The 22,845-nt window shown below is 30.4% G+C and overlaps 2 protein-coding genes across 2 annotated transcripts; both read left to right on the top strand.

Moving 5' to 3' along the window:
* The first annotated feature begins 3,341 nt into the window (after positions 1-3,341).
* On the top strand, positions 3,342-5,718 carry LOC133675227 (U-box domain-containing protein 19-like). Its single transcript, XM_062096542.1, has one exon. It carries the CDS (start codon positions 3,462-3,464, stop codon positions 5,514-5,516), a length of 2,055 nt encoding a protein of 684 aa, XP_061952526.1. The 5' UTR covers positions 3,342-3,461; the 3' UTR covers positions 5,517-5,718.
* A 14,449-nt stretch (positions 5,719-20,167) lies between these two features.
* Positions 20,168-22,437, top strand: LOC133676266 (bidirectional sugar transporter SWEET5). Its single transcript, XM_062097914.1, has 6 exons — positions 20,168-20,410; positions 20,642-20,678; positions 20,774-20,990; positions 21,067-21,228; positions 21,896-22,015; positions 22,116-22,437. Exons 1-6 carry the CDS (start codon positions 20,368-20,370, stop codon positions 22,248-22,250), a joined length of 714 nt encoding a protein of 237 aa, XP_061953898.1. The 5' UTR covers positions 20,168-20,367; the 3' UTR covers positions 22,251-22,437.
* Positions 22,438-22,845: the final 408 nt, after the last annotated feature.

Consider the following 22,845-nt stretch of genomic DNA (forward strand, 5'->3'; position numbering starts at 1 on the left):
TTAAATTCAATTTTTTAGTGGGCTCAGTAGCATAAAACGCAGTTTGGTTTGTTACCAAACACCTTGTTGCATGTGTTTCACTGCAAACACAAAAGCTAGCGGAAAAAAAACGTAACCATATATATACACTTGTGTCAAAAATACCACCTTGTGGTTTTTGTTGGATACATAATTTATCGAATTTTATGTTTTTTTTATAGTTTAAACCATCTTATAAAACTTGAAAAAACTTCATTGAATCTAAGGTTATGGATGATAGTCGTTTAGATAAGGGTGTTATCTCAAAAAAACCCTTCAATGTCAAAATCAGTTTAGGGATTTTAGGTAGTGATAATGTAAAGACAATAAGTAGAGAGAGTAATATATTTTTTTTCTTTGTCTTGGGTTGAAAGAGTCCTCTTACTCTTACTAAAACCTGACATTTTATATGCTGAAAAACATGAAAAAATCTAGATAATATCCATAAAAAAACCTTTCAGCTCTTCAAGGTGGAAACCTTATTTCTCTGTTATATCTTCATATAGAGTTGTAGACTTGTAGCTTGTAATAATAAAAAGAGATTAATAGGAGAGGGAGGAGAAGGAGAGCTCAGTTGGGTTGAGTGTGAGTCTCGATTGGTCTAAGGCCCAACCGAGTTCACCTGATCTTCATCTTCATTATTTTTTTTATCTTTATCAATTGCCCCTCAAGTAAATTCTTGATAGAGTATTGTAAAACAAAAAAAAACTACCTTATCAGAAAGCCATATGGAGGGGGAGAAATAAATAAAGATGATATATACAAGGAATTGTGTGAACTAACTGGTAAAGTTGGTTATGTTATGGCTAAAATTTGTGGGAATAAAGTCGGCGACCATGTCAAGAATCATAGAATATCTTTCACATTGGTGTGTACGTGATAATACTGGAGAATCTTGGTCCACGATGTTGATACAATTATCTAAGGAATCTTGTTATATCTCTTCACCATTTTACTTAGGCATCCTAGAATCACTTTAATGATTATCAATAGAATCACTTTTATAAATAGCCATTACTTCTTCTTTAGTTAAGCATCACATTCTTCTTTCCTTCGATAATAGGGAGTGAGTGAGTTAATCCTTCATATCACATTAGTGGGAGTAGAGGCAATAGATCTTCTTATAGGGTACATTAGTCCTTTACACCTACATCTAACCCATCTTAACCACATGATCCATATAGGAGCATTGTTGCTACTAATGCTATTACTCAACTAACACTTACACAAGGGCGAGGTATAATGCTAGGAATCCACTTCCCCGCGAAATAATAAATAGAACACTAGAGACAACAACTAGAGATTTTGAGATCATGGAACCTATGTGCATGTTTAAGATTAAGTGTTTTGTTCCCTAATCTAGTTTTGTTAGAGATATATTTTTCTACTATAACCTATATGTGAGTCAATTCCACCTAAATAAATGGATGACTATAACATCTTTTGACAAATATTTAAGACTTAAGGGCTCAAATCCTATTGTTGACCTATTTAAATATTACTATAGTTTTGTTTAGTTCTCCTTAAGCTCAAAAAGTATGGCATGGCTTTACATTTTTTTTAGGAGAAGAACACAAAATCCTTTGAAAGATATTTTTCAAGGCAAATCACTATTAGTAAAAACTTGGAGGAGTGAGTCTAAATGAGGAGAATAAGTTCTGAAATCTTGTTGATAACTGTCAATATTACCTTATTTGGTTGGTCGAAGGGTATTCTCTAGACAATAATATGTATGGTACAAGAGATATGTTGTCATTTTCCTTGTATTATGTGTAATATAGTTATTATACTGATATTTATCTATCTTGTTTACAGGCAAACCCCACTCTTTAAGACAACTAAAGAGGAGGAAGAGGAAGAGTCTTAGGAAAAAGAATCTCAGGAGAAGGAAGAGACTATAAAAGAATCTGAAGTAGAGGTAATTGGCAAAACTCAACAGAAAAGTGGGGATATGAATGCTAATATTGACATGGAAATAGTTAGAAGTAGGTTCCTTAGTAAAATTCCAACCTTTTTTAGAAGAAATATACACCAACAGGGAGAAAGACTTCATGACTTCATATTTAGAGATAATCCTTTAATTGTTGATAGTCATCGTCAAAATACATATTATTACTAGAATAACTAAGTTTTCTTGAAATATTCAACGGTTCAAAGGAGATAATATGTCCAATCTAATGACTAATAACTTGAATGACGCTCTCCATGTGAGTAAAAGAATGTTGATCTCTTATCATTATCCTTTATTATTTTTATCACTATTAACAAAATAAAAATTTGAATATTCAAAGTCAAGTATTAGCTCTCTGAAGAGAGGAAGGATAACACGAGTAGATAATCAATTCTTTGATACATATTTATCGGGAGATAATTACCACTTGTAAGGAGAAACAAGCTCAGTCAGAGTAGAGTCTTTGTGAATTGTAATCAACATATTACTCTTTACATATAAAAAAATATACTTTATATACAGAGCTTACAGTTCTTATAATAGAATCCAAACAAGAAGTGACTAGCTAAAAAAATAAGAATTGAGGAGTTTGCGAAAATATTATGAACTTGGTTAAGTCTAGGACCAATCGAGTGTGGAGACTCAGTTGAGCCAAGGCCTAACTGAGCTCACCTCATCTTCATCTTCTTCTTTATTTATTTTTTAATTTTTATCACCATCACAATATTCTTTGATTGAAATTTAATTCTTCTTCAATCTATTTTTAAGTTGATTGATTTATCCAAATTGGTATGTTCACAATAAAATTTATTTCCCATATCCAATAATAATAATAATAAAAGCAAGTCCAATTATCTGCACAAGTGCTCCCATTATATACACCATATATATATATATATATATAAACTAACTTTTCTTTCAAGGATCATATGAAACAAAGATTGAAGTCAACGGTCATCATATGAAGTCTCCTCCTTGCTACCTCGAGTGCACGATATTTCCTATATAAAAAAAAAGCCACAATAATAATATCTCTAAGTCATCACCATCCTCCTTCATTGTTTTGAATAATTGACTCCCCGTTCCCCAAGTAACATGTCGTCCTCTCATTCACCCACGTGTCCTTAGGCGGTTTGTAGGACCCACCAGTTATCATCTTACTCTATCATGTCTGTACACCCGCAGCCCTGTCCAAAATAAATAACCATGATCCAAGAAGCAGCTCTTGCCCAACCCCATCTATCCACGTGTCTACACGTGTTCTTGCATTTCTAATGTCGAATGTAGCCGTCATCACAGGTGCTTAGAAGCTTGATCTTTCAACACGTGTCCAGCCAGACTTCCTAGTTACTCCCACTCCTATATAAGGACAAATTCAATCATAGTTCTCTCAACTCCCAAGTTTCAACCCAGCAAAAAGAAAAGGAAGAAAACCCATCCAAAACAGAGCAGAGTAAATACAGAGGATCCTCCTTTCTGTTTTTCACTTCAAATGATTCAAAATTTTGACCAAACTGATCGCCGGATTCTCACATTTCCGGCGGTTCATCCTTGTGAAGCCATCTCCCCGGCAACCCTTCTCAATTCTTTAATCAATCTCTCTCAAAGCATATGCAATTACCAATCAAAGTTGTTTGCTACACAAAGGAAAAATGCCCGCCAAACCATTCGACAAATCGGTCTTCTTCTTCTATTTTTCGAGGAAACAAGGGACCGTAGATTGGCTCTTTCTGATTCGGTTGTTCTTTGCTTCTCCGAGCTCCACCTTGCCTTTCAGAAGGTCCAGTTCTTGTTGGAAGATTGTACGCGTGAAGGTGCAAAACTATGGATTCTAATCAAGTTTCAAATAGTTTCCACGCAGTTTCGAGCACTAATTCGAGCAATTGCGACAGCTCTTGATGTTTTGCCATTGAGTTTGATTGATGTTGGTGGTGAAGTGAAGGAGTTGGTAGAATTAGTAGGAAAGCAAGCACGTAACGCTAAAGTTGAGGTAGACCCTGAAGATGAATGGGCATTGAAACAAGTGTTCTCGATAGTAGATCATTTTGAGAAGGGGACTGAGCCTGATTCCAGCTTTATGAAACGGGTTCTTGATCATCTAGAGATTAGAAACTGGAATGACTGTAACAAGGAAATCAAGTTCTTGGAAGAACAAATTGGTTTTCAGTGCTCAGATTGTAAAGAAAGAGAGGTCCCATTTCTAAGCAGCTTGTTGGGGTTAATGAGCTATTGCAGGGGAGTGATTTTTGAGACCTGGAATCATCGCAACAATGATAAAAGCGATGCAAGGCACGGCATTGAGGCCCCTAGTTGCATAAATACTGAAGATTTTCGATGCCCGATTTCACTTGAGCTGATGACTGATCCGGTAACTGTATCAACTGGGCAGACTTATGATCGGTCTTCGATTCAAAGATGGCTCCAAGCTGGAAATATGACCTGTCCCAAAACAGGTGAGAGGCTGACAAGCACAGAGTTTGTCCCCAACACCACTCTCCGGAAGCTAATCCAACAGTTCTGCACCGATGTTGGCATTTGTGCATCCAATTCAGGAAGCCAAAGTCGAGACATAGCCAGGACTATCTCTCCAGGTAGTCCTGCAGCAGCAGAGGAAATGAAATTCCTCTCGAGGTTTCTTGCAAGAAGGCTAGTTTTCGGTTCAAGAGAGCAGAAAACAAAGGCTGCTTATGAAATTCGGTTGCTTGCAAAATCGAACATTTTTAATCGATCTTGCTTGATTGAAGCGGGCACAATCTTACCTCTCATAAACCTTCTATCTTCTTCTTGTGAACGCTATGCTCAAGAGATTGCTATCTCAGCTCTATTGAAGCTCTCAAAGCATACTTGTGGTAAGAAAGAGATCATTGAGAGCGGTGGATTGCAGCCGATTCTTGCAGTTCTTCAAAGGGGATTGAGTTTGGAAGCAAAGCAAATGGCAGCCGCCACAATCTTTTACCTTGCTTCAGTGAAGGCATATCGGAAACTGATTGGAGAAACACCTGAAGTAGTTCCGACCCTCGTGGAACTGATCAAAGATGGGACCACTTGTGGCAAAAAGAATGGAGTTGTGGCAATTTTCGGGCTACTTTTACACTCAGGGAACCACCCAAGGGTGCTTGCATCCGGTACCATTCCATTGCTGATGGATATTTTATCTTCCTCAGATAACGATGAACTTATAGCAGATTCAGTAGCAGTTCTTGCAGCCATAGCCGAAAGTGTTGACGGAACATTAGCAATCCTGCAAACTTCGGCTTTATCTACAATCCCAAGGATTTTGCAATCTTCGCCATCTAGAGCTGCCCGGGAGTATTGCGTTACTGTTCTGCTAAGTTTGTGCAAAAACGGTGGTGCAGAAGCGATTGCGATTTTAGCCAAGGACCATTCTCTCATGAGTTCACTATATTCACTTCTAACAGATGGGACTCCTCATGGTAGAAGTAAGGCTCGTGCTCTGATAAAAACTCTACATAAATTTCATGAAACAAGCTCTTCAGGAAGGATTGCTTCAGTAGTTCCATGTGAACGACCAGTTCATGTGTGGTAACTTTTGTTCATCGTAGATTCTATTCCTATATTTTTTTTACTGTAAATACATCATACATACATTACAAAGCGAGGATAATATTTTTTTCCTCCTGGAATTTTATGCAATTTGCTCAGTTTTTGTAAGGGCTAATTGCTATATCCGTTGTATATTGTTCAGTAATTAGATACCATACACATGCAGGTGTGCTTTGATTTTTTTATATTTGTTTTGTAATACTTATGAAAAATGATTAATTTTTAAAGAATAATGGATTCCTTACCTTATTTACCCAAGTGGCTCTTTCTTTTCCATATGTATGAATTTTTTTATATATTATTATTAAACCTGAAAATATAACAGTTTTAAATTTATCTTCTTTCATAAAGATAAACTTGGCTATGTTATAATTATTTTTTACTAAAGAGCTGAACAACTATTAAAAAAAAATTAAAAAACCGACATGTTGTCTCCCATAATTATAAAAATAAATTCTCACTCTACCTCTGGAACCCGCGACATCTAGGTTTCCACTCATGACTTGACAGACTGAGTTGCGGCTTGAATTTGTTATTAATAGATTAAAAATATATATTAAGATGCTTTACTGATTATATATATATAATTTTCATTAAAATGCTTCGGAATAATATTTATTGACAAACTATGAATGCTTACTCTCCTTTCTATCACTATTAATTACATCATTGTCTATCATCAAGTTAATTACTTGTATGAAAATATTTTGGCCATGTACATTTCTTTAGCCACTCATTTGCTTGATCTCCACTAGATTTCTAGCAGAGGATGAACACGGAAAACATCATTTTCCAGCATGGAATTGTCAGAATACAGCACAGGCACACTTCCTGATCAAGCCATGAACATCCTAATAAATTTTAGGAGGACATTTAACTTGTTTCTCCCTCTCTCTTATATTCTTCAGGTAATCTATTCACTCATGAATAAATGATACATAGCACTAATTGTTAAGGATCACAAGTGGACAAGGCTTTAAGATTATGATCACTGATGATGACGGGTGTGAATCAGGACCCATTGTAAAAAAGTATAATCTATATAGATTATATTGGTTTTAATTCATCATGGAATTCGGCATCTACAGGATTGTCCTTTTTTTAAAAAAAAAAATTTAATCTAAATCCCTCAGCATCTCTAAATTGTGCACATCGAGATACAGACAAAAGTTACAAATAGGCCCTAAATTGTATAGACAAGTTCATTAATTATTATTAACAATAAATCTTATCTTTTTCATTATGTGTTTTGTTTTCGTTTCTCTTTATATGTTCTCACTTGTTTGATTCATGATGATGTGTCTTTTTTTACAAGTACAAATCGCGAGGTTTATGTTTTTGTGTTTTTTTTTTCAAGTAATGATATTTTTTTAATCATAGATATACGAGCTAATTTACGTACATTTTAATTAATCTCTCAAGACCCTAAAGTTAACGACTAGGTAAGCTTCCAATAGCCTTGAGGTTACTGACACTCGATCTAGTGATCTCTGCAAAGCAAACCAAAGACCTGACCTAGTTAAGCTATACTCCTCATGGTTTTTTTTTATTATTTTGTTTTAGTTTAACGTGGGTGTTCGGGCCAGTTTGTGCGTACCTCGACTAATCCCATGGACCCTGAAGTTAACAACCATGTAAGCCTCCAGTGACTATCATATGAATTTTTTCTTTTCATGGGTGGAGGAGGAAGAGACACTTGAATTAGTTAACTAGGAAACTGTATTGTGTAAAGGATTAAAAAAAATATGTAAACAAAAAATTATCAAGGCTACACAGAATTATTAGGTATTGTTACAAAAAATATTCAACGGGTTAATTTTAAATTCTCGACCTGATTTTTTATCTAGTTTGGATTAAAAATAAACTTGTGTAGGAGTTCCCCGACGTAACCTAATCGACTTGATGAGTTGAAAAACAACTCTTGAACGACCAGTAAAAAGTGTGGTTTAACTTTTTTAAAAAAATTCAAAGTGATAATTTTTTTTAATATTGAGACGGTAACATCTTAGATTGACTTGGGCCTTGTGACTTAACCAGTCAAACCCACAACTTAGATCATGAACTTCACTAGGTTTAATAACTTTGTTTTTTAAAACTATTTTTTGCTTAATGATATAATAACAAAATTAGATGCTCACAAAATTAAACATTAGCCAAATACTATGATGTTTTTTTTTAGATTGTAATAACTTTATATAAAGCAAACCGAAACAAATTATGAAATTCAATTCAAAATCATTCAAATATTAAATGATAAAATAAAAAGGATTCATTCGAAAGAAAAAAAAATTGGAAATGGATTTTCTATTAAAAATGAAAACTATATAACATTGTTATTAAATCTGACCCGTCGAGTTAATTTTGAAACCTTCAAACTTGACTTTTTGCCTAACTCAGGTTTAAAATTAACACGGATAAGAGTTGCTTTTATATAACATTGTTATTAAATCTTGACTCAATTGACTTGTTAGGTCCAAAGGTAACCCGAATGATTAGTAAAAATATGGTTTAACATTACAAAAAATATCTATATGAATTTTTGTTATATTGAGACAACGACATATTAGATTGATCTAGGCTTCACAGTTTAACTCACCAAACTCGCAGCTCGGATCGTGGACTTCATCAGGTTTAAAAAATTTTTAAAAAAATTATTTTTTATTTAATAATATAATAACAAAAATAAAAATTTGTAAAATTGAGTATCAATCAAATGTCGAGATGTTTATTTGAGATTGCGATAACCTAAAAAAAAAACAAACCAAAACAAATTATAATGATCAATTCAAAATCAACAAAATATTAAAAGAAAAAATTGATAGAAAAAAATAAAAAAACATTCAATCAAAGTAAAAATAAAAATAGAAATAAGAAGATAGATTTTTTTTAAAAAAGAGAAAAAGTCAAACTTTTGAAAAGAAAACATCACAGAGTAATTAGGTTAAGACATTAAATTATAATAAATGAGGATTTATCTCGGTAAGATTTGAAGAGAAAGAAAAAGTGAGATTGGATCCATTATCAGGTTATTAAGTTTGTTGAATTCAAATTAAATAATTATGATTTAGTGTATGAAAAAAATGAAAATAATTTAGCTTATTATTTTATTTTTCTAATTTAATTCAAATGTTTGAATTCAAAATCAATAATAAGATTAGAAATATAACAATTTATATTCTCTTAAAAAAAGCTAAAATTAAAGAAGAAAGTGGTTGAATTAATTTTTTTTTTTATGTGTAATAACATTATTTCGACATATCAACCTTTGGAAAGGTGTAGCGGTAAAACCTTCAGTAATGATTATATTTAAAACATCAAAGTTATTTATTTATAAACTTTTTTTTTTATTCTGGACTAATGTTCAACTTAAATATCATTATATTTATAAAAAGAAACTTAACTATGATTGTTGACAAACATATATAGAAACAAACTAGATTATTTATTCGCATTACGTTGTAGGTCAGATTATTTTTTTTAAAAAAAATATTCAAGTATTGTGTATAGATTAATCCGATATGTCCCTGTTAACTTGACATGTTCAAAAGTAACCTGAATAACTAGAAAACAAAAACATAATTTGACTATAAAAAAATTCAAGACGATATCTTTTTTAAAAAGAATATTAAGACAACAACATATTGGATCGATTGGATCAACCTATGTTAACATATAAAATCTATGACTCAGTTTATGAGATTATGATAATCTTACAAAAAAAATAAAAAAAAATATTGAAGCTCAGTTCTTAATCAATCCAATGTTGAATAATAAAATTAAAAAAATCAATTAAAAGATGAAAAAAAACCCTGAGTCAACCTTTGTTAACATGTTAAACCTAAACCATGAAACCGAGATAACCTCATAAAAAACAAATCAAAACATATTACAAATTTTAATTTTTAATTAATCTAACATTAAATGATGAAATTAAAAAAAAAATTCAATTACAAAAGGATAAAAAAAAAAGACTTGGGTTAACTCAGTTTAACCCGTGAAACCCTTGACTCACGGCATAAAATTAAGATAAATTCATAAAAAGTAAATCAAAATAAATTATAAAGCTTAATTCCTAATGATGAAAGATTAAATTGAAAAAAAAATTCAATTACTAAAAATAACAAAAAAACCTAAGTCAACCGAGTTAACCCACAAAACTCGTGACTTAGGTTATGAGATTCAGATAACTTCATAAAAAAGTATGCTGAAATAAATTATGAAGTTCAAGCACTAATAAATTTAATGTTAAATAATAAAATTCAAAAAACAAAATTAAAATTCAAAAAAATAGTATTATTCCAAATAACAGTATTTTATAAGGAGGGGAACATTAATTTCCCCTCTTTAATTAGTTCTTATGAACTAGACATTGACTAACACTATACTTCTAGGTTGGATTACTTTTTTCTTTTTTTTTTGTAAAAAATAATGTTAAAAATAAATAAAATCCCTTTTAAAAAAATCAACCTTATAAAAAATATTAAGTCAATTCAGGTTAACATGTCAAACATATAATTCATAAAATAAAATCAAGATAACATGAAAAAACAAAATGAAGAAAACCACAAAGCTTTTTTATTTTTTAAAAAACAAATCAATGTTACATTTTTTTTAGGGTAATTGAGTCATATAATTTAAAAATATAAAAAAGATTAAATTGTTCCGAAACAATTTAATAATAATACATGAGCATTGTGAAACACCTCACTATCTTTAATTACCAATTCATTAATTTTTTATGTCTAGTGAACATTACCATTAAATTTGGATGAATAATGTTTTCCCAGGAGTTTTGACTTTATTTTCAGGGGTCAAACAACCACGGCATTTGGGTTGCGAAGGGTGATTGTATTGAGCCTTTCACAATTGCCATGGATACGGAGGGAAAGGACAGCATGGAAAGAACTCAAGTATTAATTAATTAAGCTTTTCATTAAACATTAATTCATTATATTAATTGTGTAACCAAAAATAATAGTTCTATTAATTGTTTTAATTAGTTGTATTTATCTTAGTTATAAAACATTACTCTAGCGGGCCAGCCTGATGATTCACTAATCTAGAACACGGTCCAAGCCCGGGCTTTACTTCAAATTCATCGTTCTGTTTTTTTTTAAAAAAAAAAAAACTAAAATGACTTGGTTTTGTTATTTTTAAAAACTCAATATAACATGGTTTTTGTTTTTATTTTAAATCATAAATTCACTTGTCCAACCTATTTAAAATACTTTTTATTTCAAAACATATTAAAATAATATTTTTTTTATTTTAAAAATTATTTTTAACATCAGCATATTAAAATTACCTAAAAACATAAAAAATATATTAATTTAAAGTAAAATAAAAATTAAATTTTTTTAAAATTTGTTTCAAAAACATTTTCCAATTAACCACAGTGATAAACTATCCATAACCTGAACTTTGAGCCAGGCTGAACCTGATTGTGTCTTATAATTATGGTGCTTATAATTAATAACATTCTATTGTCTAACCTAAGGGGCAAATTAAATGTTAAAAAAGTCTTGCTCTCGTCCTTGACTTTATAAGATTGAAATTTAGAACTAGCATCTAAAAGGATTGATTCTTCGAATACACAGGATTGATATAGGAGTGCATCATTAATTATACAAAAGAAGGAATCATTAATTATTCGGAAAAAAGGAATTTAATTTTGACCCAGATATTTCTAAATGTCGAACAAAAAATGGGTTTGCATGGCGGCCCTAATTTTTTTTTTTTAAGATCCTAGACCTGAATTAAATAAATTGATTTTATTTTAATTTGACAATAAAAAAAATAAATACCAACAATAAATGTATCAAATTAAAAAAAGGTGCTAAAGATAACATGTAAAAAAAAGATTTGTTTTTCAAAAGAAAATATACCTATTAAATACGGAAGGATGAAGTTATGTAAACAAAAGAACTAAAAAAATCAAGTCAAATCAACTCAGATTAACATGATAAATATGTAATCCTGGTAATCAGGGTTGAGCTAACATGAGTCATTTCACCAAACCCACGATCTAGATATCAGACTAGGATAACCTAATAGAAAAGAAAACAAAGAATATCACAAAAGCTTATCTTAAAAAAAAAACCATTTAAAGTTTTCAAACCTATGACCCTGGTTAATAGACTGAAAACACTCTATCTGGAAAAATCATGAAACTTAATTTTCAATTAATCAAATGTTGAAGGGTGAAATTGAGAAGTAAAAACAATTTAACAAAAGAAAAAAACAATCAAAAGAATAAGCATCACTATTGAAATAAGAAATAGAAACAAATTTTTTATTGAAAAGTGAAATTGAAAAGAAAAATAAATTTAACAAAAGGCTCAAAAAAATATATCAAAAGAATGATGACCAAATTGAATAAAAAAAGAAAGCATATCACAAATTAGGATTGAAGAATGAAATTAAAAAAAAAAAATCAACATTTTACAAAGGGCCAAGAACATAAATAAAAAAATTAAAAGAATATGAACCGAAGTGGAAATCCCCTTAACTACGAAAATAACTCTGAAATATTGCATGACTAATGTGAATTTTGAGTGGAGGATAGAGAAAAAAGAGGGGAAAACAAAGTATTAGATGACAAACCATGTCACCACCAACCACACGTGTCACTCCATCAAGAAGAGGACACAACATGCTTCCAATGACATGATGGAAAAGGTATTTAAGTCATTGGAATAGGTCATTGAAAAATGTCACACGTGTCAACTACTTTTTTATATATATATATATATATATATATATATATTAAATTGTTTGTCAACTAACATGATAATAATAAAAAAAATTATTGTGAAAATATGAAAAATCTCCTTGAAGCCAATTTTAATTTATTTTTTTGCTTTCAATTGCATTTTGATTGTTTAACGTGCTTTTCACCTCTTATATTTATGCAAACACAATATTGCTCTCAATTGACCTAATAATAATGAGAAAAACCATTGTGAAAATATAAAAAAAGCTCTTGAATGTCAATTTTAATTATTTTTTTTATTTTAAGAGTATTGTAGTTATTTTACTGTGCTTTTTAAATATATAAAAAAATTTATTTATTCTTGATCAATTTAATAATAACTAATAAAATTTATAAAAAAAAACACTCAATTCACAAAAGCCACTTCAATATTTTTGGGTTTAAAAGAAAAATATATTATTACATTATTCCGGTAAATAATAAAAATGTAATTGTGTCTACGTGTTTTTCAAAGCTGATTAGGTTTTGTTAATATTGTTCAATACACTTTTTTAGTGAACCAATTTTATTGGAACTTATCTTATGCATGGCATGACCTTGACTAGAGAGAGACAGGAGAGTTTTTTTTTTCCTCTCCTCTCCATTTTACAGATAAAAGTAAAAAGATAGATTGATCGGGAGCACATCACCAGCTTGACAGATTGACCTTAAATTGGGGGAGGATTTGTGATAATGCTGGAGTACTCTTTAATTAGCTATATATCAACGAATTCGAAATTTGGATAATATCCTTGTTGATATTACAGTGGAGCAATATAATTAACGATCATCTTCTCATCTTCTGGGCTGTCTGTCTGTCTGTCTGTCTGTTCTATGACATTTATGATATACCAGCTCATATCATCATAACTGGGCATGGGAAAATAATAGACTAATTTCAGACATATTAGTTAGAGAAAATATAATGACCACAGATAACAATAGGTCATATTTACCATAAAATCAAGTCGAAAATTAAGGGTACAAGTCTAGCCACTTCTTTATAAGGAAAAGCTGAGCTTTCTTGCGAATTCCATGCATACAGGCAAGGTCCATGTGTGAGAAATAGGGAGCGGAGCACCCTTAAGATTTTTGAACTTATATTTTTGAACTTCATCTAATAACTTAAGATTTTAGGTTAAATTAGTTCTTTGAGATGATATCAGAGCCTTGATGATCAAGCGGTCATGAGTTTGAATCTCACCATCCTTATTTATTTGATAAAAAAATAAACACAAGGTAATATGAGCCTGTATAAGTGTCAAGCTCAAATAATTTTCAATTAAGAGGGTATATTAGATAATAATATAAATCATATTTTAGAACTTCACTTAATAATTTAAACTTTTTAGTTAAATTGGTTCTGACACATAGCATATAATGAAATTTATTAATGCTTAAAAACAAACATAAAAAACTTACAAGAACACTTAAGTCTTATTCATCAATTCTCATCGTCAAAATGTTATTATAACTCTTGAAATAAAAAAACTAGAGAATTCTAATGATATTGACTAAAAAAATCTTAGAATTATTATTAATTTATAATTCTAATAAATTCTAGAAAATATTAATAATTAAATAAATTACAATAAGAATAATCCGTAATTTATGTGATATGTGTGCTGCGTGATTTCTATTCTAATATTTCCAATTTCAATTTACCCTTAACTTTGATCATAAGAAATTATTATGTTTAAGTTCAATTAATGTACAATTTTTCATTTTTTCTTGCATATGCGACCATTCATAATCCCTTATAAGAGTCGACTAATGGTATTATATTTTAGAGGGCTCAATTGAACCAAAATGATATAAAGGGTTTGATTTGATCAAGTGTCAGAGTTTGAGGGACCATAATGAATTGTGGACATTAATCTTTGCCGCGGTCCAAATCCAGTATATATAGCCCAGATTAGTTATGTTCCTTTCATTTTATCCAAAAAAATACCCATTTTTTTGGTTGAAAACAGGCCATAAGCCCAAAACCACAAGGCGAAGCAGCACAAATACGTAACTTTATGTCATCCATCCATCCATTTCTCCTCTCCTCTCCTCTCCTCTCCCATTTCATTGACAACCATCTTTATGATTTCTGAAGTTGAATTAATTATTGTTTTGTGGAATTGCTCAGACCTTTTCCTTGTTCAATCTTTTTATATATATATATATATAATCTTAGCTGCGATTTCAGTTTTTTAAATAAATTTCCTCGAGGCTGCTACGACTTGTGTAACTCGAATCTTCAAGAAAAATACAAAGAGTTGATATATACTCAAGGGAGGACAGTAGGACACATTGCCCCCAGAATTTTGCTGTTCCAGCTCCATCAAAACTGTTGCCATGTGCTCGTGGAGAAGCATAGAACACCACAAGGAATTTATTGGCGATCCCGAGGAACAAAAGCAAGTAGATCTCTCTCTAAAAAGAGGACAATCAAAGACACGACAGTACACAAATGCCTCCTTCCCTTTCTCCTTTTCTCTGCAAAGGAACAAAACTATATCCTGTTCCCTATCTTTCTCTTTGACACCCGCATCACTTCAAGGACAGTAAAATAAAGCAACTACATATCATGCCAGGAAGAAAGATACAAATTTCACTTATGTCTAATCTTATGTAACCTTTGAAAAAAAGGAGTTTCTCTCAAATTATGTTATATTTATTGCTGGTAACTATGTTAAAATTTATAAGAATTTTACATGTTATAATTACCTTCCATGATTATAAGATTTGGTAAATAAATATCGTAGTGTTTTCGAGAATAAAAATCTTTAAGAAGATTTGTATGTGACACAATTTGAAATTTTTTAATCTAAGTAATTTGCAAATAAAATATGCATTCTATAATCATCTATTTATGAACTTAAATAAACTTTAAAGAGTTGAAATATCTATTTTGACAAGATAATCTAACATTTTGATTTCATAAAAAATATGGATGAATCTTGTGTTTATAAAAAGGTTAGTGAGAATGCAGTTTTTTTCATGTAGACAACATATTATTAATATGAAATGACATTTCTTTATTCTAGATAGTAAAAATCTGGTTGTTCAAGAATTTTTTCATGACGAATATGAAAAATGCAACCTATATATTTGAAATAAAAATCAAAATAGAAAAATCTAAAATTAAGGTTGTTTGGATTGTTTCAATCAATATATATACACAAGCTACTAAAATAATTTAGCATGAATGAATTCAAAAGATGATATTTATCAATGTCACATATGATACATATCTTCAAGATTATGTTCCCTCAAACACAAATTTATAGAGATATGATGGGAATTATTTCACATTTTAGATATAAGATCCATAATACATGTGATGTTATGTATAAGATCAAATATATCTTATATTTTGAGCATAATAAATAGATACTATGCTAATATGGTGAAAGTCATTAAAGATAGTTAAAAATATTTTTAAGTACTTGAGAAGAACTGATAATGTTTTTCTAATCTATGAAAGAGATAAACTAGTAATTATTAGATATTAAAAATAGAAAATCCAATTATATTTTACTATAAATAACAGTGCTGGGTTGGAAAAGTTCTAAATAAAAGATCAAAATAGATTCTATAACTAAAATGAATACGCTTTTATGTTCAAGGGGATAAAAGAGGTTGTTTGGATCAAGAAGTTCATCACTAAATTATGTATGATTCCTATCATTGTTTATTCAGTAACTATGTATTGTGATAATAATGGAGCAATTGCACAAGCAAAGAAGCCAATGTCTTATCAATGATCTAAAAATATACTTAGACAATTCTATTTGATTAAAGAATCATAAAAAGAAAGTATTTAAAGATAGAGCAAGTACCCACTAAAAAGAATCGTGTAGATCCTCTTACTAAGCTATTGTCACAGTGAGAACATTATCATCAATTAGAGCGATATAGTATTTGATACACGAGTGATTGACTTTAGTGCAAGTGGGAGATTGCTAATGTATATGTCATGTAGTCGATCGGTTGATTACACATGTCATTGACTTTGCTCATTAAATATATTTATTTTTAATAAAAGCTTTATTTATCTTTAATATTCATCAAATATTTTATTGATGAATCTAATATTTTATTAACGAATTTAGAGTAAGATAATAATTGAGATAAAAATATTTTACAAAGAAAATTATAAAGTCGTTATAATTATAGGATTTATGTTAGATCAAAACATTGTTTCTAAATGTTCCTAGTTAATGTTCTATAAAGACTAGATATTAATTAGAGTTATTGATATTGGTACATATTGTATTCTTTTTTATGAAATAAAAAAGTTATTTTCATAAGCTGAGGTATGAGAAATACCTAGAATTAATATGTAAGTGCTTGTTAGTTAACATGTACATATACTGAATTGACGACCGCATGAGAACTATATATGTCAAATCACACTGAATTTTATAGATCCTCTTACCTAGCCATTATCCTAGTAAAAGAATTACTGTCAAGTAGAACGATATAATATTTGATACATTAGTATAAGCCTATGACATAGACCCTGTTTAGTATTACAGTTCAACCATGTTTTTAAATTATTTATTTATATGTTTTTAGATCATTTTATTTTGACATGCTAATGTATTTAGATTATTTTATTTTTTTAAAATAAAAAAATATTATTTTAATATATTTTTAAATAAAAAATAATTAAAAAAAAACTTTTACCTCCATTGATATGTTACGAGCATTACTAACAGTGGACTCCTGGACTCCTTGTAAAATGACATGACTTGATCACCACGTAGATTGGAAGCAATTCTAAATGATAATTTTAAGGAATAATAGTTCAACTGATCAGATTTTATATTTGTTTTTTAAAGGTTATTAGTTTGAGTTTTACAAATCTTAGGACCACTGAAGACTTATATAATCATTAACTTCAGAACTCATAAAATTATTTATGATGCACGTAAGTTAAACTGAATATTCATATTGCGTTAGCCCGAACACCCATATCAGTAAAAAAAAAAATTCTAAATGATAATCCTTGCTGTTACGTGATATGCCTGAGCATTACTAAGATGGGATGCAAACCCATATTGAAATGTAATAAATATTCCTCGTACAATTACACAGTTATACAACAACTGAAACTGACACAGTGAACTACGGAGAATCTCTTTTTACAACTGAAGACTTTTTTTTTTCTTTTTTGTCAATGCACGACTTCCTCAAAAGCTCGGAGAAGGGAATGTTCCCATTAATGGAGGCAGGAGTGCCACTGCACTCATTCAGAAATAGTTTCATACCAGGACTGACTCGTCAATTTTATGGTCGTATGTAGAAAAATGTTTGCAAATTGTGCAGGCTCGTGCTTGAGATGACAGAATCACATAACCCTCATTAAAACAAATGAGCTATACGTTTAGCAGAATCCATCAACTCGCGATAATAATCAAAATTACTGTGCAGCGAAAGTTGGAAAAGCTAACCATGTAATGGACAGACAGACACAAGACCTAGACCTGATCCGAACAATATCATTCTGAACACCACGTAAATGCCCCAAAGGGAGATCTAGGGATGATTACTCTCTGTCAATTATAATCACCTGCTGAGAGGGCTGGGGGGCACTTCTGGCATCCTGCTCAATTTAATTCAAATGATTGAATTCAAAATCAATAATAAGATTAGAAATATAGCAATTTATATTCTCTTTCAAAAAATTAAAAAAGAAAGTGGCTGAATTTTTTTTATCTATGCATAATAACATTTTTTCGACATGTCAACCTTTGGAAAGGTAAAGCGGTAAAACCTTCAGTAATGATTATATTTAGAACATCAAAGTTATTTATTTATAAACTTTTTTTTTATTCTAGATTAATGTTCAACTTAAATATCATTATATTTATAAAAAGAAAAGTTAAATATGATTGTTGACTAACATATATATATATATATATATATATATATATATATATATAAACAAACTAGGTAAATCGTTATGCTACGCTATAAGTCATATTAAACTTTTTAAAAAATTATTCATGCATTGTTAACATGTTTTTAAGAAGAAAACAAATATTAAACTATATGGAGATTAATTCAATATGTCTCAGTCAACTTGGCAAGTTCAAAAATAACATAGACAACCAGAAAAAAAAACATAATTTGACTATAAAAAAAATTCAAGACGATATCTTTTTTAAAAAAGTATTAAGACAATAATATATTGGATCAGCCTGGGTTAATATATAAAATCTATGACTTAGGTTATGAGATTGTAATAACCTTATAAAAAACAAACAAAAAATATTGAAGCCCAATTCTGAATCAATCAAATGTTGAATAATAAAATTAAAAAAAAACAATTACAAAAAACCTTGAGTCAACCTTGATTTAGATGTCAAATCTAAACCATAAGACTAGGATAACTCAATAAAAAACAAATCAAAATAAATTATTAAGTTAAATTTCCAACTATTCCAACATTAAATGATGAAATTGAAAAACAAAATCAATTAAAAATGATAAAAAAAAAAGACTCGAGTTAACTTAGTTTAACTAGTGAAAGTACTCTTGACTCAGGGTATAGGACTAAGATAATTTTATAGAAAACAAATCAAAACAAATTATGAAGCTTAATTCTCAATAAATCTAAATGATGAAAAAAATTAATTACTAAAAAGGATAAAAACACTAAGTCAATCAGGTTAACTCACAAAACTTTTGACTTAATTCATGAGACTCAGATAACTTCATAAAAAATAAGATGAAATAAATTATAAAACTCAATCACCAATAAATTTAATGTTAAATAATAAAATAAAAAAAAATAAAAAAATTAAAATTTCAAAAACAAAATATTATTTCAAATAATAGTAATTTATGAGGAGGAACATTGATTGCCCCTCCTTAATTAGTTCAAATATATATATAAATATTCAATAATGTTTTAATTGTTTCACGTGTTTTTGTTTTTTATAATAACACAAACATTATATTGCTCTCAATTGACCTGATAATAATGAAAAAAACCATTGTAAAAATATGAAAAAAATTTGAATGCTAATTTTATTTGTGTTTTTGCTTTTAAAAGCATTTTGATTGTTTTATTGTACTTTTAAAATAAAAAAAATTATTTATTCTTGATTTTTTAATAATAGCTAATGAACTTTTAAAAAAGTTCTCAAAGCCAGTTTAATGGACTAAAAGGAAAATATATTATTACTTGCGGTAAATAATACAAATGTGATTGTCTCTACGTGTTTTTTCAAAGCTTATTTGGTGCTGTCAATGTTGTTCATTACACTTTTTTATTCAACCAATTATATCGGAACTTTTCTTACAGATAAATGATAAAATTAAAGATAGATTGATCGGGAGCACATCATCACCAGTTTGACAGATTCACCTTAAATTGCGGGAGGATTTGTGATAATGCTGGGCTCTTTAATTAGCTATCAACGACTTGGAAATTTGGATTATCCTTGTTGATACTTGATATTACAGTAATGCAATGTAATTAATTAACGATCATCTTTTGGGCTGTTTGCCGTCAGTCTGTTCCATGGCATTTGTGCATTTAGGATATCCCGGCTCGTATCATCGTATCCAGGCAAGGGAAAATAATTGACTAAAATATAAAAAGTATAGATTAATTAGTCTGATTTTAAGCTTGTTTTTTAGAGGTTATTGTTCGAGTTTTATAAATCTCATGGGTACTTGAGATTTACATAATATTTAATTTCAGAACTCGTGTGATTAGTCGAACTGCACACAAATTGATCTGGTTACCATCATTAATAAAAAAAAAATCTAATTTCAGACATATTAGTTGGAGGAAATATAAATGACCACAGATAACAATTATAGGTCACAATTACCATCAAATCATGTCGAAAATTAAGCGTACAAGTCTATCCACATCTTTAAAAAGAAAAGCTGCCTGAACCAAACCAATCAAATCCGCCCTGACTGTGTCCTGGCCAAGTCTTCTTGCACAGACAAATCAAGCCAGCTTATCTTCCTCTCCTTTTTTATAGCATGCCTTAACTTCTTGATCTAATTCTGAATAAAGAGGGAGAGGGTTTGAGTTTCTTCAGAAATTCATCAGAAAGTTGCGAAGATGACTGACACAGGCACTGTTAGAACCATTGTTGGCATCGTTGGTCCGTACTTCTGCAAAACCTTATCATATTATTTTAGCAAGTATAATTAGAGATTAACTTGGATAATGTTTTGATACTACACACACACACTTAGAATCATAGATCTGAGAAATTAAGGTAACAATTTTTAATACCATTAGGCTGTTCTTGTTTTCTTGACAATATCATGCATGGCATGGTTACATATTCTCACTAGATGTAGCAGCTTAAATTCTTCTCTTTAATTTGCAGGAAATGTTATATCTTTCCTCCTATTTCTCTCCCCCATGTAAGGTCTTCTTGTTGCTCTACATCCTCCTCCCTTGATGGTAATCTGATTCAACTAACTATTCGTTAATTAATGCAAGAACATTGTTTCTGCAGTCCCACTTTTGTGAGGATAATAAAGGAAAAGGCAGTGAAGGATTTCAAATCCGATCCCTATGTAGCCACCTTGCTCAATTGCGCAATGTGGATCTTCTATGGCTTACCGTTCATCACCCATGACAACACTCTTGTGGTTACAATCAACGGTATTGGTTTTGTCATAGAGTGTATCTATGTGGCCATCTTCTTCATATTCTCTCCTGGGAAAAAGAAAGTACGTTGAGATCAATAATTTTTTGTAAATTTCTTTCATGCTTCTATATCAATTATTATCTATTCTTAAATCTCAGACCCGGATCATCATTGAACTGCTTATTGAAGTGATCTTCATGGTCATCGTAATTCTGATCACCGTTTTCGCCTTCCATACCATGAAAACAAGGGCTTTATTTGTTGGGATATTGTGTATCATCTTCAACGTATTTATGTACTCGTCACCATTGACAGTCATGGTATGTGCTTCATCCATGGAGTTTATAATTTCTTACATTTGATTTTGTTAATTGTTATGATAGCATGCAATAATGGCTCACCTGGTACAATGACTTCAGCGATTTACATTTATGATCTTGTGTTCATGACTGATGAATATTCTATAAATTAACAAGCATAATCACCATGCTCGTGAAGGATATAGACATGCACTCACCTCACCTCCAATACCATTTGATTAGTAAAATACAAAATAGCCAGGTCAGAGCTTGAGGATGCAGGAGTAGCAGTAATTATTAACTCTAACTTATGGGTTTGTATATACATCGATTTTATCTCAATAACTCTTCTTTTCTTAATTGTATCATCTCATATTTCTCAAAAACATGATCAAACATGTTTTAAATTTCATTATTAATTTCTGAATTTAATTATTTAAATTAGCAAGAGAAATAAAACATTCTGTTTATATAAATTAACGTATCCTTTTGGAGTGCATGTTAAGAAATCCATAAGAAAAATAAGTTAAATGCTTTTTCTTTTTTATAATATGCTAAATCATGCTTATTCAACTTGAATTCAATGACTTAAATTTAAGACAGTCATGTTATTTCTCTATCCATTTAATTTACATGCTTATCCTTGCATTTTTTTTTTTTTGTATATATATACACACCCCCTTGACAGAGAATGGTAATAAAGACAAAGAGTGTCAAGTACATGCCATTCTATCTCTCTCTGGCCAACTTTACCAACGGACTGATTTGGGTGATCTACGGACTACTTGATTTTGATATCAACCTCGTGGTAGGTCACCATCGTAAAGAAACTAACTTCTGTTTTTTTTTTTTCCATGCAAATTATCTTCAGTTAACCATGAAAAGATTGTCTGTTGATCTTTTGACAGCTTCCCAATGGCTTGGGTGCGTTATCTGGGCTGATTCAGCTCATACTCTATGGAATCTACTGCAGATCAACCAAATCGGATGATGATAACGATGTTAGTGGAAACCGATCTGTGGTTGAACTCTCCTCTACTTAGTCCCCACAACACAGTCTCTGGTCATTTGTCGTGCTTTAATCGTCAATTTGCTGGACAAGCCTGGTTTCAGGATTAATTACATCATATATGTGACCTTAATGTTAGGATGGTTCGCTGAGGCTTATCAATTTTCGAGCCAGAAATTTTTTTTAAAAAAAAATCAATATAAAGTTCGGCTTGATTTTCTTATCAGAAAACTGTAACCTTTGATCTCATTACATTAATCTTGAACTACCAGTACAGCGGGCTTCCTTTGTGTTTCCCATCTCTTTCAGCCTTCGTATATATGGAAAAGACAAAGGAAGTGAGAGAGACATTTCTTAGTATCGTCTCACTCTCATCACAAAATCCCACTGAGGTTATTAATTCTGTGGCCATGAGAACAACACAGGAGAAATGATTTTTCTACAGGAGATGGCTTACTATCTGGACCTGTAACCAGGGTTTCCTAGCATATTAAGCAGCCACAATTTCAACCAAACCTAGAAGATCTATAAATTATCTGTCTTGATGCACCAGCAGGAAGTGCATATACATACCATGTCCTTTCCTTAATTTGAAAGCAACTCGAATTTATTTTTACCCCAAATAAATA

Source organism: Populus nigra, chromosome 16 (genome assembly GCF_951802175.1).
Source record: "Populus nigra chromosome 16, ddPopNigr1.1, whole genome shotgun sequence".
Lineage (NCBI taxonomy): Eukaryota > Viridiplantae > Streptophyta > Magnoliopsida > Malpighiales > Salicaceae > Populus > Populus nigra.